Source organism: Sinocyclocheilus rhinocerous, unplaced genomic scaffold (genome assembly GCF_001515625.1).
Source record: "Sinocyclocheilus rhinocerous isolate Xijiao unplaced genomic scaffold, SAMN03320098_v1.1 scaffold656, whole genome shotgun sequence".
NCBI lineage: Eukaryota > Metazoa > Chordata > Actinopteri > Cypriniformes > Cyprinidae > Sinocyclocheilus > Sinocyclocheilus rhinocerous.
The window spans coordinates 135,434-152,533 of record NW_015648010.1 but is presented as its reverse complement, the minus strand read 5'-3'; the positions used below and the strand labels follow the sequence as shown (position 1 = coordinate 152,533).

Here is a 17,100-nt window from a genome sequence, read left to right as displayed (position 1 = left end):
ACAGATACGTTTTTGTACTAATTTTGCAAGTTTTTTTTTTTTTTTTTGGGGGGGTGGGGGGTCAAGCACATGCTGTTTCAGCATTGTAAAGACTTCAAAAAAGCTGTGCATTGTCTCAGTAAACAATGCTACTTTGTAATAGTCTACTACATTTCCATAACCTAGCATTCAGAACTTTATTATTTATTATTATGTTTAAGTTTAAATAAATACTAAATGTAATTAGTTGAACATAAGAGTGTTTTTGACCCACTATGCACTGACATGCATTAATGATCAACTAAAATATACTTTAATGTAATTTTTATTAAAACTTATATGTCATGTATTTAAATATATCGCAGTTAGAACTGGCCGGCAAGCTGGGTCGCTGCATTGTGCAAACTGTGTTCAGCACAGATAAATTTATTTTATTTTATTTTACAGGAAATATATTTTAAATAATTTGCACAATTTAGTGAATCAGATGCTGAAACATCACTGACAGTGCATGTAAATATTCTTCATATGTGCAGTATTTTTCAATAAATAGTTAGTGTGTGAGCAGAGCGATGAATGAAGTTGCGTGTTTTTGCCCGAAGTGTCAGTGTTTTCTCTCACTCCATCAAGAGCATAACACATTAACGGCCCATGGATTCACAACATTAGACTATTAGCAATCCGAATTTGTGAAATATTATTAGAAAGAATATGAATTCCTAAATGCTATCCGTCTCAGGACAGTGCACTGAGTTACTCTTTCTCTTCCGTGTCTACGGGCCCTGTAGCAACCGCTGCCATTGATCGGAGGGAATTCAGTGGCATCTCCCTGGTGAATTTAATACATGTGTTGATTGACACTTTCCTTGATGACTTTCTCCACGGGAGAGCAATAAAAATATCAGAGCTAGAGTTTGAATTAATGATAGCCTTCCAAAGAGGATTCATGGACCATTGAAATGTCCCTGACATTAACATGGGGTAATTTTGTCGCCCATTGATTGAGGGACTAAAAAGTAGAAATGCTATTATTGTGGTGTCGACATAATGTGATGTGTTGAGGAGTGGTAAGTACCCAGACTCATGTGCATTGAGACGGATCATTACCGGTTGGGTTCGTTTTATGAAATGGGAGTCAGGAAAGATGTGGACTTCAATTGCTCCCAAAATAGTGTCTTAAGAGTGGACGTGCTAGGGGAATATTATATACTAAAACCATGTGGCGATATATAATGGTTTATATTGTTACTTTCTGTTATTTTTGTAATATTGATGTTTTATTGTTATTTTTTTTCATATTTAATAACATTTTTACATTTAATCAATCAATCAATCAATCAATCATGGACATTGAGACAAATCACTGACTGATCATTACCGGTCGGGTTCATATTATTTTTATTTATAATTTATTTAATTGATTTGCATTGCATTTTTTATCAACATTTTTTTTTAATGTAATATTTTTCATTTTATTTTTTATTTAATTTTCATTATTTTTTTTTATTTTTTTTAGATTTTATTGTAATATCCCTTGTCTGCAATATGTTTGAGAAAGCAAAAAAAATCAAAAACAAGAATCCTTTGATTCATCTAACATACAAGCAGATTTACTCCCAAATTATCACAATAACAATTATGTTTGAGGCGTTGTGCTTGTTAGCTGTGGCTGTTTTGGGGATAGTTAAGCCGTGTTGTGCGTCTCTGCAGTGATGTCTTTGACACAGCTGATGAAGAGGTTTTCATGGTGGGCTGCTCGCTTCGCTCATCAAGCGTTTGATGTGCACACACAGATACGGGCGCTGCCGCTGTTTGTTTTCCATGACCGTGTTCCCCAGCGACTCTGAGAAGCAGCCAGACATGATTCATCAACCAGGGAACAGCACATGGAAAACTAACCAACAGCAACAGATGTAGCCGATATCTCAAAAACAGAAAATTAAACTCCGGGCATCTGTCCTGCTGGCTGCTAGATTGGCCAATATGAGTCTATGTCGTGATGCTATCATAATGGAGCGAACGGCAGCTTTATTGTAACCTAGAAAGTGAGTGTGGCATCATCCCAGACTGGGAGAGAAGGATGGAGAAGACGGCCTCATCATCTCCAGCACATGTCCCACGACATCCAGATGAATATTGAAATTTCACCTGCCCCGGTGCAAAAACTGAAATAATAAATCTATCAAAATCCGGTCTTTGTTGCTGCTGATTACACACGACTACAGTACCCTTGTGGAAAAAAAAAAGTTGTATTTTATATTTTCACTTGTAATGTGTTTCAAATCTTAATAGTATATTAAAAAACTGTACTTGAAGATAATACAATATTAATGAAATAAAAGGCCATGTAAGTGCACTTAAAGAGAGACACTTCCATGACTATGTTTATTAACGTAAGTACTTAAGTACACTTTTAAAAAGTGCAATTTGTAATAATGTTAAATCAAGTTTAAAGTACATTTTAAATAATGTTTTAAGAATCGTATGTCGTACTTTATAGAATTGGACTTATATGTAATTCCTAAGCATTTTATGTTATTTTTTTGTTCAACCCCTGGAATTAAAGCTTAAAGCCTGCACTTCAATTGCATCTTGATTGTTTCAAGATGGCTGTCATGTTAGTTACTGATTAATTTTACAAACAAGCCATTAAACAAACAAATCGATCAATCAATCAATCAATCAATCAATCAATGCGCAAATAAAAGGCCATAAAATGACTATGTTTATTAACTTAAATACTTAAGTACACTTTTAAAAAGTGCAATTTGTAATAATGTTAAATCAAGTTTAACGTACATTTTAAATAATGTTTTGGAGCTCCATAAATATTGTGTCATAGTAGTTACTTTCCTCTGTACTGACTTGAGGAAATGGGATTCAAATTAATAGCAAAGATGTGATGCTTGTCATAAGGGACCACAACTGAGACTGATCATAACACAAAATGTATGAATACAACTTTATAATGAAAGACGCACATAGCTAATGCACAAATATAAGCTAGTTACTTAAAAGAACAAGATAATCATCCTCCTAGGCTCTTGTAATAAACAGGCTATTTAAAGTGAAATGAAATTATGGCGTAGTCAATCTTGTGATCTGATTACAAAGCAGCTGCTTCAAAAGCTCTATGTGTAATTTATGTTACCACGAGAAAGGAAAACTCCGGTAGACGTATAGCAGGCGACTGCTGCAGTAATTGCCCATAAATATAAAGTTTCACAGCGCCGCATATTCACTTCCCTCAGAGCAATTATGTCGAGGACGGAGGCGACACGCACAGGCGTCTGCCCTGATTTGAATATTTTTGGAAGCATATGTGTGCCTGCGCAGATTTAGCAGACTGTGTTCTAAGCTGCATATGTTAATAACATGAAACAGTGCTTTTCAGGCACACTAGCTAGGCCAATTACAACTGCTCTCCCTCCTTATTTTAATTTAGTCAAGAGGGAGACTGTTATCGTTTAAATGACACTCTATCGGGGCCCGCAGATGGTATGAGTTAGTTGCAGAGGTAATGAATTGTGCACTCACTCCCACAGAGCAGGTGAATAGTGAAGTTTTGGCAGCGCTCTACCAGTGCCGGCTGCTTTGAGTGCAAAACGATGCTTCTTGACAGCGAGGAGTTAACTGGCATTGAATATATTCATTTATTGAAATATTTACCCTAGTGTCAGGCTGTGACACCCGTTCTACATTGGCTTTGGCTTGTACAAATGTGTCCCATCATAGACACCAACAGAGAACCACAAAGTAGACCGAGCAAGTGACATAGATGCATTACTTTGTCAGTATGGGCGAAATAAAAGATGCCTTGGTCTTACAAAAATGAATGGTTCCTTGTGGGAAGTGCTGACAATTTATTGACATCTGATGTCTTTGTTACAGAATATACTGTATATGGGGTTTGTGTTATTTGGCCATGTGGAGAGGAGCTGGTGCCTATTTCCCTTAGAAGATGGCTGTCTTTCTTTCTTTGGGTCTCTAACCACCTACAGACAGGCAGCTATCATGCCTCATTGATGACTATGATAGAAGCAGATGGATTAGACACCAGGTCTTCCTCTTATTGCCATGGTAACCTCTAAATTGGGTTCCACTTTCCTGTGATAGCGTACGTCTGGTAGGGACTCACACTTATGTCTTTCTGTTCCATTACTGAAACGTTAGACTTAAAAAGGGTTCATGTATTTCTCGACTTGTGGATCTGCTACCACTTTTAAAAAGTGCAATTTGTAATAATGTTAAATCAAGTTTAAAGTACATTTTAAATAATGTTTTAAGAATCGTATGTCGTACTTTATAGAATTGGACTTATATGTAATTCCTAAGCATTTTATGTTATTTTTTTGTTCAACCCCTGGAATTAAAGCTTAAAGCCTGCACTTCAATTGCATCTTGATTGTTTCAAGATGGCTGTCATGTTAGTTACTGATTAATTTTACAAACAAGCCATTAAACAAACAAATCGATCAATCAATCAATCAATCAATCAATCAATGCGCAAATAAAAGGCCATAAAATGACTATGTTTATTAACTTAAATACTTAAGTACACTTTTAAAAAGTGCAATTTGTAATAATGTTAAATCAAGTTTAACGTACATTTTAAATAATGTTTTAAGAATCTTATGTCGTACTTTATAGAGTTGCACTTATATGTAATTCCTAAGCATTTTATGTTATATTTTTGTTCAACCCCTGGAATTAAAGCTTAAAGTCTGCAATTCAATTGCATCTTGATTGTTTCATTTTAATTCTATTCTGCTGGCATACAGAGGCGAGATTATACAAATTGTGTCAGTGTCCAAATATATATGGGCCTAACTGTATATATATATATATATATATATATATAGTATTAAGTATGGGGGGGGAAGAAAAAAAAAGAAAGAAAGAAAAAAGAGAAAAAAAAAAAACTATGGCTAGACCCAAAGCTTTGCCTGTGCATTGCCTTACAGAAAAGCCAAACATTCAATTCCTCCTGATACTGTACCCTTCTACTCCAGAATAATAAAGCAGTCCAAAAGTTTACAAAGGTTTACAGATACACTCTGCTGGGTTTCATTGGGGAGGTCATGTTTGTTCTGTTTAGAAGACCCTGGCTGAAGCCCAGCGGAGCCACTGTGCTCACGGATGTTTTGGCTCTTTGGATGTGCAGCTCTGAATCCTTCAGCTCTGCCAAAGCTAACCCACCATTTGGGTCTTTCCTGCCGGCCAAACCTCCCAGTCTGCCACCCCATGGGCTTAAAACCAACACGCAGTCCTGCTTTGCTCTGTATTGCCATAGTTTTGTGCTGTCAGAATACTAGTTAGAATTAGAAGTAGAGCTCTCAGTTGATAAAGATGATACACTGTGTATTGCTAATTTAATTAATCACATTACATTGCACATTAGTACTTTCAGAAAAAGCTCCCGAGTGATTTAAAGACATTACATTATTGGAGAAGAGGTATAAATATTTGAATACATATTTACAAAAACTAGCTTTAGAAGGTACACTGGGTCTAGCTATTTTACAAAACGCACACTTGAATATGCTTTTGCAGAAGTAATATACTTTAAAATCGATCGATTTGTTTGTTTAATGGCTTGTTTGTGAAATTAATCATTAACTAACATGACAGCCATTTAAAAGCATTCCACACACAAGTTTGAATGCAAATCTCTGGTAAAGCCTGAGGAAGTTTTAAGAGGCTTGTAAGGGTGGAGCTCCATAAATATTGTGTCATAGTAGTTACTTTCCTCTGTACTGACTTGAGGAAATGGGATTCAAATTAATAGCAAAGATGTGATGCTTGTCATAAGGGACCACAACTGAGACTGATCATAACACAAAATGTATGAATACAACTTTATAATGAAAGACGCACATAGCTAATGCACAAATATAAGCTAGTTACTTAAAAGAACAAGATAATCATCCTCCTAGGCTCTTGTAATAAACAGGCTATTTAAAGTGAAATGAAATTATGGCGTAGTCAATCTTGTGATCTGATTACAAAGCAGCTGCTTCAAAAGCTCTATGTGTAATTTATGTTACCACGAGAAAGGAAAACTCCGGTAGACGTATAGCAGGCGACTGCTGCAGTAATTGCCCATAAATATAAAGTTTCACAGCGCCGCATATTCACTTCCCTCAGAGCAATTATGTCGAGGACGGAGGCGACACGCACAGGCGTCTGCCCTGATTTGAATATTTTTGGAAGCATATGTGTGCCTGCGCAGATTTAGCAGACTGTGTTCTAAGCTGCATATGTTAATAACATGAAACAGTGCTTTTCATTTTAACAAAATCTGTCAACTCAAATCTGCAGACTAGCTCTGACTTTCGGCAACTAGTGTCAACTTCTCCAGACTGTAAATCAGGGGAAAATCGGGGCAAAAGTTGTGTAGTGCATTCCAGTCTTAACCTGTAACTATATGACTGGGGGGAAATTAAGGATTGATAAGGATGTTGCACCAATCCCAATTTCCCAAGTCTAAACCAACTCTCTGGAGCTTAACTTACAGAGTTTAGCTCCAACCTGCCCCCAAAACACTTGCCTAGAAGATTCTAGTCATCCTGAGAGCTTGACTACCTGGTTCAGGTGTGTTTTATGTAGGACTGGAGCTAAACTCTGCAGGATAGTGGACCTACAAGAGCAGGATTGGACACTCTTGAATAAGAATGTTCACCAAAGAACACTTACCAATTACTTCCTAACTACCTACACTGTCAGAAAAATGTGCAAAAATGGTACCTTTATATGTGTAACAGCTTGTCACTGGCGCAGTCCTCTTAAAAAGGCAACTTTGTACCTTATCTACCCCTAAAAAGTGCATTTTAGTAGTCAGTTTTTCCCTTTAAGATACTACTTTGAACCTTTTAGGGGTACATAAGACACAGATTTGAGGGTACTGCCCAAATGACAACTTGTTGTACCCCTAAAGGTGCAATTATTGCATGTTTCTGAGATTGTACAGGAATTATAACATCCTGCAATATGTTTCTTTCAATGCTATCCCTGTAAAAAAAACAAAAAACAGCATATGCTGGTTAGGTATGTTTTAAAGCATGGAAGCTGGATTGAGCTGGTTTAAGCTGGTTCTTAGTTGGTCATGAGCTGGTTTAAGCTGGTCCTAAGCAGGAGCCTAGGTGCTTAGGACCAGCTTAGGATCAGCACATGACCAGCTCAAACCAGCTGCCATGCTTCAAAACATATCTAACCAGCATATGCGGTTTTTTTTGTTTTTTGTTTTTTTAACAGGGATATGAAGTTCGCTGGCTTTTGTGTGGTTTGTCACTAACGTGTGTTTAGTAGTAATAATTGTTTAGTAACGTATGGTCTTCAACTGCTTGGAGTGGGCTTCAAAACTCTATATCATCTCTGTCTACTGTTTATAGGTGGGCCAAAGGAGGAAGCATGATAAAGGAAGTGTCTGGAGACATATATGAGGTCATAGTGGATCACTCATTCTTCACAGAGCCAGTTTCCTGTGAGGTCACCAACCCTCTTGGGAGCACCAACATCAGTCGGAACGTGGACGTATACTGTGAGTTATTTCTGTTTTTTCCACATCAGAGTTGTCCAAAACTTCATGGCGTACCATGTTCCTACAGAGCTACCACCTGTTTCAAAACACCTGCACACTTCTAGCAGTCCTAAAGACCTTGATTAGCTGGTTCAGGTGTATTAAATTATAGTCGAGCAAAGCTCTGTAAGAATATGACCCACTGTGAGAAGAATTGGACACCTCTGGTTCATAATTTTTGAAAGTATCTCCTCAAATGTCAGGAGAGAGACTTAAAATTCAGTTGCCACCAGTCTCACATTAAAACAAACTTACAAGAATTATGTTTAAAATGTGACCTCTCTGAATAGATCTTATAACCTGGTTTATTTTCTCCAGTTGGACCTCGGATGGCTGCAGAGCCCCAGTCTTTACAGGTTGACCTAGGATCCGATGCTGTGTTTAACTGTGCCTGGACCGGAAACCCCTCTTTAACTATTGTATGGATGAAAAGGGGCTCTGGGGTGGTAAGTTGCTAGGCATTGTTATTGGGCATTGCCATATAACCCTGCTCCATGTTTAATATTTCAAGTAAACCCATAGTTCTCTTTCACCAATCATCCCATTTTTTCATTCTAGCTACATTAATAGTGCATTGATGTTCAGTCATCTTGTCTTTGTAAAGAAGAGATCAAGCAAACATGAAAAAAAAAATCCATTTCATTTGATTTTGGCTTTTCATCCATTCATTTTAAACTTCAATATAATATTCTCTGTATAAAACCTTTGATCTATTAATGCATTGCCTTCTATTACTGAACAGCTCAGAAACAGAATCAGAACATTTCTAAAAAAAGGACAGGATGGCACATTCAGTGCTGTGCCCCGATGGCAAACATCAGGGTTTTTCAGATTCCATGCGATTCTATTACATGCAGATGGATAGTGGCTCAGTTTGGGGTATATCTGTATTCTGGCACAGAAATTGGGGAAATTGTGCCCCACTGAAACCAGCCGGTCTCATTTATCTCTCGGTTGACTGTCACCTACCATCGCCCATGTTCACACGGTCCTCCTCATCTGACCCAAATTGGATTTTAATAATTGAGAAGAAGGTCCTTTTCCAAGCTTAGCTGCCCATCCATGAGTTCTGATTCATTTTGACTCTGGCCAGCTCCCTTTGCACTCCTTTTTAATGTTTTGATCTTTGACCTCTGGCTACAGGTGCTAAGCAATGAAAACATCTTGACATTGAAATCTGTCAGGCAAGAGGATGCTGGGAAGTATGTGTGCCGTGCGGTGGTGCCTCGTGTTGGAGCGGCCGAGAAGGAAGTCTCTCTCACCGTAAATGGTACGTTTGATGCTTTTGTACTGTACACGGTTCATGGCTAAAGAGGTGTGTTTGACGAGTGCAAACGTGCCCGTTTGGAACATATGTAAATGAAAAAGGTGCAAGAAATTGGAAATCCAGGTGACAGAATTAGACCTATTTTGGAATTCATGTTGACTCTGAGACAGAAGTTTGATGTTTACTCTTCGGTCTGCTATTTCTCTGGGCTAATGCTGATTATATTCAGTAAGAATTGCACAAGGAGCTGTTTCTTAGGCTGTGACAGGCTAATGAACACAGGAGAATAGCGGGAGACTGGTTACAGAGTAAAATGTTGATCCAGGAAGTGGTAAATGTCTGCGCAAGCTTTGGAGGTATTGATGGAAGCGATTTACTGGATTTATGCTTTGATAATCGTACTGAATATTATCCATATGTAGTTTTTGATAAAAAATTTGATTATCTCACTAAGGAGCTGTTTCTTAGGCTGTGACAGGCTAATGAACACAGGAGAATAGCGGGAGACTGGCTACTCTCAGATAAATGACTTCATTACAGCCGCTTGATATTCAGGCGGCATGCATTAGCCACACGGCAGCTTTCATTCGCAAAATCCAACACGTCTTTTAAAAGCTCCTTTCTCTCCGAAGCTATTTGCCATGGGCCACGGCTTTGACGTGAGTGGAAAATAAGAGAAGTTCAGCCAAAGTGACAATTGTGTTTGCATTGAATGATTCCTCTGCAAGTTTAGATTCACTAATGCAGTTTGGTGCTGGGAAATGAAAGAAAATCAATAAAGAGCTGTTATGACTGATAGTATTAATATGCAAAGTCAGACATTCATTCGAGGCTTACAGACAACTCAGGAATTACAGAAATTACAGATGACATCCACTTTCATCAAGTACATTCTGTTCTTTATGAGGACAGTAAAGGGTACTTCTGCTTTGCATTCATTTTTGACTCCTAGAGAGTTCAGGATTGTCTGGAATCCCAAATAAATACAGTCTTGTTGTTTGTTTGGTTATTTTGTCTGGTAGTGGAAGATTTATAGAAGTTTATGGAAAGATCCAACACTACCATATTAACCCCTTTAAGTCCACAGGCAACCAAAGTTGCCAAAGGCTCTGCAATGGTTTTACCATCTGTAAATATTGTTTGGGTAACTATAGTGTCCTAAAACAACAGGTACATAAGTAGACAACCTTAGGCACCATTCTAGTACATAAGAGCTGGCACAGGTGAGGCTGCTCTCGGCGGGTTCAAGAGCGCTGAACGAACGCTGACGCCCTGGAACTCACGTTTCCAAAAACGTCAAAGCAAATTTTCAAATAGACGAAACTGCATATTTGAAGTCTAAACAAGCACATTCTCACCTATACTCTTAAAATGCATTCTGTGACATAAAAACAGTATTATTTATAAACTTTTAGTGGATTTGGACGTGCGCCATGACACTCGCTGTCAGAAATACTGGCGGAGTGATACAAACGGTGAAACGATTGGAGTTGCGATATCACTACAATATCGCACTCCTCTCAGCCATTTCTCTTCATTTTTAATTACCTTACCAGTGTACCTTATTTATTGTCATTGTATCTTTTTAAAACTGCTTGACCTGGATCTGTCTTTTAGGTATCAAAGAGTAAGACTCGTTTGATTCTTTTCCTGTTATACACTCGGGGGCGCTATTACACATCTTCTGAACGAGTAAAAAACCTCCCGAACAAAAACACACGTGATCAGGACGGAGAAACTAGCGATCTCTTATGTAAACAGATCCATATGGGTATCAAAGAGTAAGACTCGTTTTATTCTTTTCAATAAGTGAGTCATTTTGCTCTAAAAGCCACAAGAGGACGGCAAGCTGTGTTCTAACTCATTTCTGGAAGTGAACACAAGAGTGCGGCGTGTTAGATTCAAGCACCTAGCGTAGCCTTTGATGTGGCAACATGTGGCGCAGGCTCTCTTGCAGCACGGGGCTGATTGTTTCAAGTTCTGGTGCATTTGGGAGATGAAGCCGATCATTTCACATCTTGCTCATCAACGTGTGCTCTTGACGAGCGACTGAAATTCACAAGCATTGACGTGAAGAATGACTGATGACCAGAGCTCTGTGTTTCAAAGGCTTGATCAGTAAGAGGAAAAGAGCGAAAGCAAGTGAGAAGGATGAACTAGAGCTCAAAAAAGGATTGATAATTCACCTATGTTTGCTGATCCTCACTGAGTCACATAAAAGCTAATTTATGCTAACAATTAAATGCACGCGTTTGGAATTTGTCAATATCCGTTTCCTCCCAGTTGCATGTCACTAGAACCCAGAGCTCCTACTGAGACTCAGAATATAGACAAGAGAGCCCCAGCGTTCTCTCAGGCCCAATGCAATTTAATTATAATCAAATAGCTAGCAGGGGACACCGTTTGCCGAAAACACGCTAATGGATACACATTGCTTTCTGCTTTTTGTTCCCTATTTCCTCAGATAAGGATCTCATTTCTCCATGTGTATTTTGAGCCTTAATGGGATTTAATATCTAAATGTGTCCTTATGTTCATTTATTTGTGTTGTGGCTTGTGGATACGATTTGGCTGTGGATTCAATTTGTTTGTTTTGTTATATGCTGTTCTGCTGAAAATTCAGCTTTGCTATCACAGGCATAAACAGCATTTTAAAATATATTCAAATAGAAAACAGTCATTTTAAATTGTAATAGTATTTCTCAATGTTTACTGTATTATTCTATCAAATAAATGCAGCCTTGGTGAGCATAAGAGACTTCTTAAAAAAAAAAAATAGCATAAACTGTACTTTGTGTTTGTCCGTCATGCAAGGTTATTTTACTGCTGGGCTGAGTATCTGGCCATAGGTTTTGAAAATGTGATTTCAAGTAAGAATATGACATTGTTTTTAATTTGACAAGACATCTGCATTCTTGCTGCTAAAAGTTATCATCTTCAAGGTTAAAATGTTTGTAAACTGCAGCAGTATTAATGCATGTATCAAACTCACTCATTCAACATTTCTGACAGTTTTCCCACCCTGTTTTTTTTATCATATTGATGTATGTGAATGGAAACAAATCATATAGCAGAGTGAGATCCCTCACAATAGCATTAACTTTTCCCCCATCTTGGCTCCACTGACTTACTCATATCATGTCCCCAACTCCCAATGAAAATGAATGACGTTCGTTGCTACAAATCACTGTCAGTTTGAAAGCTACTTAATAGATGGATAGTTGAAAATGTTCACTTTGCAATGGGGATGAAGGCACAATGGAGTGGAGGTGAATTGCCTTGGGGAACATTGTATGCTATAACAAAAATGGGGTTGAAAGGAATAAGGAGGAAGCCGTTTCTAGGCACTGCTGAGAGTTCAGGGAAGACATTTAAAAATAGGGTGTAGTGTGCCCAAGGTAAGTGTGCAGGTAGAAGGAGTCCAGGGCCTGCATTTAATTGCAGGATCTGCGGGCAAGAGGACATACGGAGCATGCGCTATTCGTAGAACTGGGTTCTGTCCTCTTGGAGTGCTGTAATGGAAATATAATACCACGAGTTTTCGTTTTTATTTGGCGTACTATTTATACGCATTTTCATGAGACCGGGCTCGTCTGGGACATTAAACATTACTTCTGATTAGCTTCGAAATGCATAAACATTGCATTCATTTGTGAAGATTATCATGAACAAAACATGTAAGAATCAAATAAACCTTTGTTTGTCACAGAGCTTATTTTCTGCAATAATCCATATGCCAATGTAAAAATCCTATTGGGTTTTTGTTGAGGGAAACAGGTGATGCGAACTTTCAGGTTGGCCTACAAAAATACATCTTCACAGCAGTGCAGCTCTATATAACATGATACACAAATTGCAACTCAAAACAATCTTTTTTTTACAGGTTTTCATGATTATTTTATGCACTGTATAAAATACCCATAAAATCCTGTCTCAGCCCATGGAATCATTTTGGGACAGGATTCTGTGAGGTGATGCCACAACATCGCCCCATGCTGGTCCATTCATCATGACTCTTGTACGCCCCCTACTGTCACAAACCTATACCCTGTTGTGCGCTCTATCTGTATCTCTCTTTCTCACCCAGCCTCCAGCCTTCCCACTCCCCGTGGAGTTCCTTAAACCCAGCATTCTGAGGATAAGTGATAAGCTATCTAATTATATTCCTCATTTACAGCCTGATCCATGGGCTGATTCTTCTGAGCCACCAAGCGCTGGCCTTACCTCCACCAGCGGGGAATGATCTGAATGTATTTACCTTACGCCTGCAACTACACACACACACACACTCCTGCCTTTATCACATGCTATCTTGTGGATTATGATTTTGTAGTCGTAGGGTAGCATGCACATAGCACGCGCGCATTAGGTATCACTGCAGCACTGACGTCTAATGAAGGGGTACGAAGTGTAACATTCCTCTCCACCAGCCTGATATTCCCCTTGCTACAGCACTCCATCTGCCTCATGCTCATCTAGATGCTAATTTATTCTAATAAGAGCCAGTTAATAAACTGCAATTACGAATCAGTCGAGAGACACCGTCGCATATGATTGGCAAGTGCATGATTGGTGGATTGGGTTCATTTTGTGTGTGCGTGTGCATCTAAGTGCGGCTTTTGGCAGGGTTAGGGTTGGTAACTATCCTAGAGAAATGTTGTTTACCTTTACATCAGTGCATTGCCTTGTTTCGTGCAATTGTGGAAATATTGGGTGAGCCGTAGCATAAGTCAAAGTTCAAGGCTCCACAGTTAAAATTGAACACGAAGAGACGCTCCGGGGGCCCTTATCTTTTCAAAATAACATTTCTCCGCCATTGGCACTCTACCGATTGCAGCCTATAGAAATAGACTTGCAGTTGGCACGCCGAGTCTTATCTCCTCGGGAGACATGAGGCCTGCCATAAATCAGTTCTTTTCAAAATGAAGACCAGACCCTCACTCCCTCACCCTTAACACAACTCTTAAATAGACCAGCCCACAGGAGACTCCTTTACGAGTCTGCCCATTCAAAGCGAATACAATACTGCTCTTTCCTTTTAAAGCCAAATTTCTAACATGCCATTGCAAGGCTTTAGTACTGTACACTTGATTGGCAGATCCTACAGATGAGATCTTTAGCCTGCTCGGTTAAAGTTTTACACCGCTCTCGAGCGTCGGCCAGCAGGATTTGTCGATCTTGAAACTGGTAATGTGTATGTCAGCCTTGGTACGTGCTTCTGTAGCTCCACAGGGCGAAATTTAATGGTTATGCAAAAACTCTGCATCTTATTCACATACCAACTGTCCAGCTGTCCAAATGAGGGTCATCATACAGTGCACCGGATTCATAAATGTCAAGGCTGCTTGACCGATGCAACTGACTTTCTGCGTGCAGAAAGTGGGTGGTAAATAGTAAGTGATGTTTTAAAAATTATGTTTGTGTACATTTTCTAGTGAATGAAGATCAAATGATGAAGAAGAGTGTTATTATAGCCTGGCACACATCCAGACTAGTAGTATAGTCAAGTGCACTTTTAGCATTTTAAAGAGCCAATTCAACTGTCTGGAGTGATGCAGTCTCACTAAAACATAGCAGATTGCTGTAGTCTGCCAAATCTTCCACAACAAAGACCAAAGATTGGGAATTGCATACATATTCATCTCTGCACCAATAAATGTGCAACGCTTTATGCTTTACTGCCTTATAATATCGAATTACTTTAACTTGCACTAGAAAGTTTCTTAAAAATCTCGTGATTACGTTCCTGAACATGATGAACGCTTATCCTCATGGGGTGTTTACACTGTTTTCAACTAAAAATGGTTTTAAAAAAAAAAGTTTTCCTGCATTTTGTCTGTTGTCTAATTTATGTGACAAAGGTGTTTTGGGGGCCTGAAAATTCAAACTTCTGAAAACAGGTTTCAATGTGCAAGTTTTTGAAGACAATACTGTTATTATCCTGTTTAAACTACAAAAACGCAAATTTGTGAAAGCTGTGACATCATGTGTATTACGTGTTCACACTATAGTATGCGCAGGCGCATAGTATTTATTTACATAGTGACATCGCCACCTACTGGCCTGGTATGTATAATACAGCGTTTTTAGTCCTTTTCAAAGATTTTTTTTTATGCAAACTTTTCCATTTTTAGTACATCATTGTCACATAAACAAACTCTTTATTGTGTGTGTTAAGGGCACTGGGCTTTGGCATTTATTAGATATGGGACAGTGTTGCGCACTTATTCCTGTCATGTACATAGACTCTCAAGTGGCCAAGACCAAATGTGGGAATTTGAACAGGCCCATAGTGTTCCTATATTTTAAACAGTAGAGCATGGCATTAGCAATGGCAAGGTTGTGGGTGCGAATCCCAGCTAATTTGTGAAGTGATAAAAATGTGTACCTGGAATGCAATGTAAGTCTGTCAAATGCATATATGCAAATTTGTATAATTTATTCTGCAAATAAACAATGCTGTTAGAATGTCAGTTCCATTCAGTGCAACTTCACAAAAGTATCATGTCTCTACCGCTACAGTGCCATCTTGTACTTCAGGAACTGCAGGACAATGCGGAAAATATACATCAATCATTAGTTGGAATAGAATGTTGCCATAAAATATTAGCAAACATACTGATGTTAATACTGGCTAAAATGCCTATTGTAAAAAAGCAACACATGATCTTTTCTAGTTTCGAAGAGATTCCTATGACTCTCTCTGGCAACCAGGGAATACACAGTGTTAGCTCACAGTTTTGAGTATGTGACGAGTAACTATGTGCGTCTGTTCTCTCCTCAGGACCTCCGACCATCTCCAGCACACAGACCCATCAGGCTCCACACGGGGAGAAGGGACAGATCAAATGTTTCATCCGCAGCACACCACCCCCAGACCGCATTGTGAGTTACTCAGCTCTCTCCTTCCAGTGACTCAGCTCAGACAGGACTGCAGCTGTTGAGTGGGTGGTTGCTGTTGTCACATGGCTCGTGTGACTCCATTAGACTCAGTAAACACAGTCCAATAATGCATAACGCACTCATGAGTTACGATCTGTTTAATAAATGAAATTGCATCTCAAATAATTTGTTTCCTCTATATGAGCGAACGGGTATTAGACATGGCAAGCTTACAGCCCTAATTTCTCATTTAATGCATGCTTATGCCCTGTTACCACAGGAAAAGAATATAATTTTTGCAGTGATGCTTCAGACCAGCATCAAAACAACACATGCTGGTATTTTCAGTGTGGTTTCTTTTGTTCTTCATCAGGCCTGGTCCTGGAAGGAGACTGTCCTGGAGTCAGGGACATCAGGTCGCTACACGGTGGAGACAGTAAGCACAGAGGACGGAGTGCTGTCCACCCTCACCATGAGTAACATCGTGCCTCAATTAGGATTTACCACTCTTAGATGAACTGTCTCCTCTCCGGGCCAATTTTTGATTCATTACTCACACTGTGCGTGTATGTGTGTGTTTGTGGCTGTGCGCATGGAAGTGCATAGGTAATCTCTGTGCGATGTTTACCCGTGTGGCTTTGCTTTTATTGCCGTGCTATTTCTAAATGTCAGTTGAAAGGGAAAGACTGCTCCTGTGGTCCGGAACAACCAGTAATAACTTTAGAAGTGTAATAACGCCCATAAAGCAGGTGAAAACAAACATGGGTCTCTCTTTCCTTCTGAAAAGACCAGCTTGCACCAGCAAGCTGATTCAGAGTAGTTTATGTTGGTTAGTGTTGGTCTAGATCAGGGGTGCCCAAACTCGGTCCTGGAGGGCCGGTGTCCTGCAGAGTTTAGATCCAACCCCAATTAGACACACCTGAACCAGCTAATCAAGCTCTTACTAGGCATACTAGAAACCTCCAGGCAGGTGTGTTGAGGCAGGTTGGAGCTAAACTCTGCAGGACATCGGCCCTCCAGGACCGAGTTTGGGCACCTCTGGTCTAGATGGTAGAGACATGCTGTTTACCAGCAAAAATTGCTGGTTGTGAAGCTGGAAAGGAGGTTTTGCTGGTTAAGCCAGCCTGGTGGTAAACAGTACTCTTATTGAGTTTTTATTTATTGATTTATTTTTATAGAAAATGCCTTGAATAATTTTATTTTGTACCCCATCTGCCCCATTGTTCATATTCAAACATACATATATGTAAAATGTGTTGATATTTCTAACAAATTGTTTTAGTAACACTGTAACGCTATTAAAGTTTTTATTAATATTTGAATTAATTTTTAGTTTTATATTTTTTGTTCTCATTTTAATTTTAGCTATCTAGCTTTTTAGTATATATACATA

At 38.9% G+C, this 17,100-nt stretch overlaps 1 protein-coding gene across 1 annotated transcript in view; it reads left to right on the top strand.

The window, feature by feature from the left end:
* LOC107709557 (kin of IRRE-like protein 3) overlaps positions 1-17,100 on the top strand; it is a 204,445-nt gene that overhangs the window by 175,549 nt on the left and 11,796 nt on the right. The window contains exons 7-11 of the mRNA XM_016514051.1: positions 7,371-7,519; positions 7,877-8,004; positions 8,702-8,828; positions 15,610-15,710; positions 16,081-16,195. Of these exons, the coding sequence (XP_016369537.1) occupies positions 7,371-7,519; positions 7,877-8,004; positions 8,702-8,828; positions 15,610-15,710; positions 16,081-16,195 (620 nt within the window). The remainder of the gene's footprint in view (positions 1-7,370; positions 7,520-7,876; positions 8,005-8,701; positions 8,829-15,609; positions 15,711-16,080; positions 16,196-17,100) is intronic.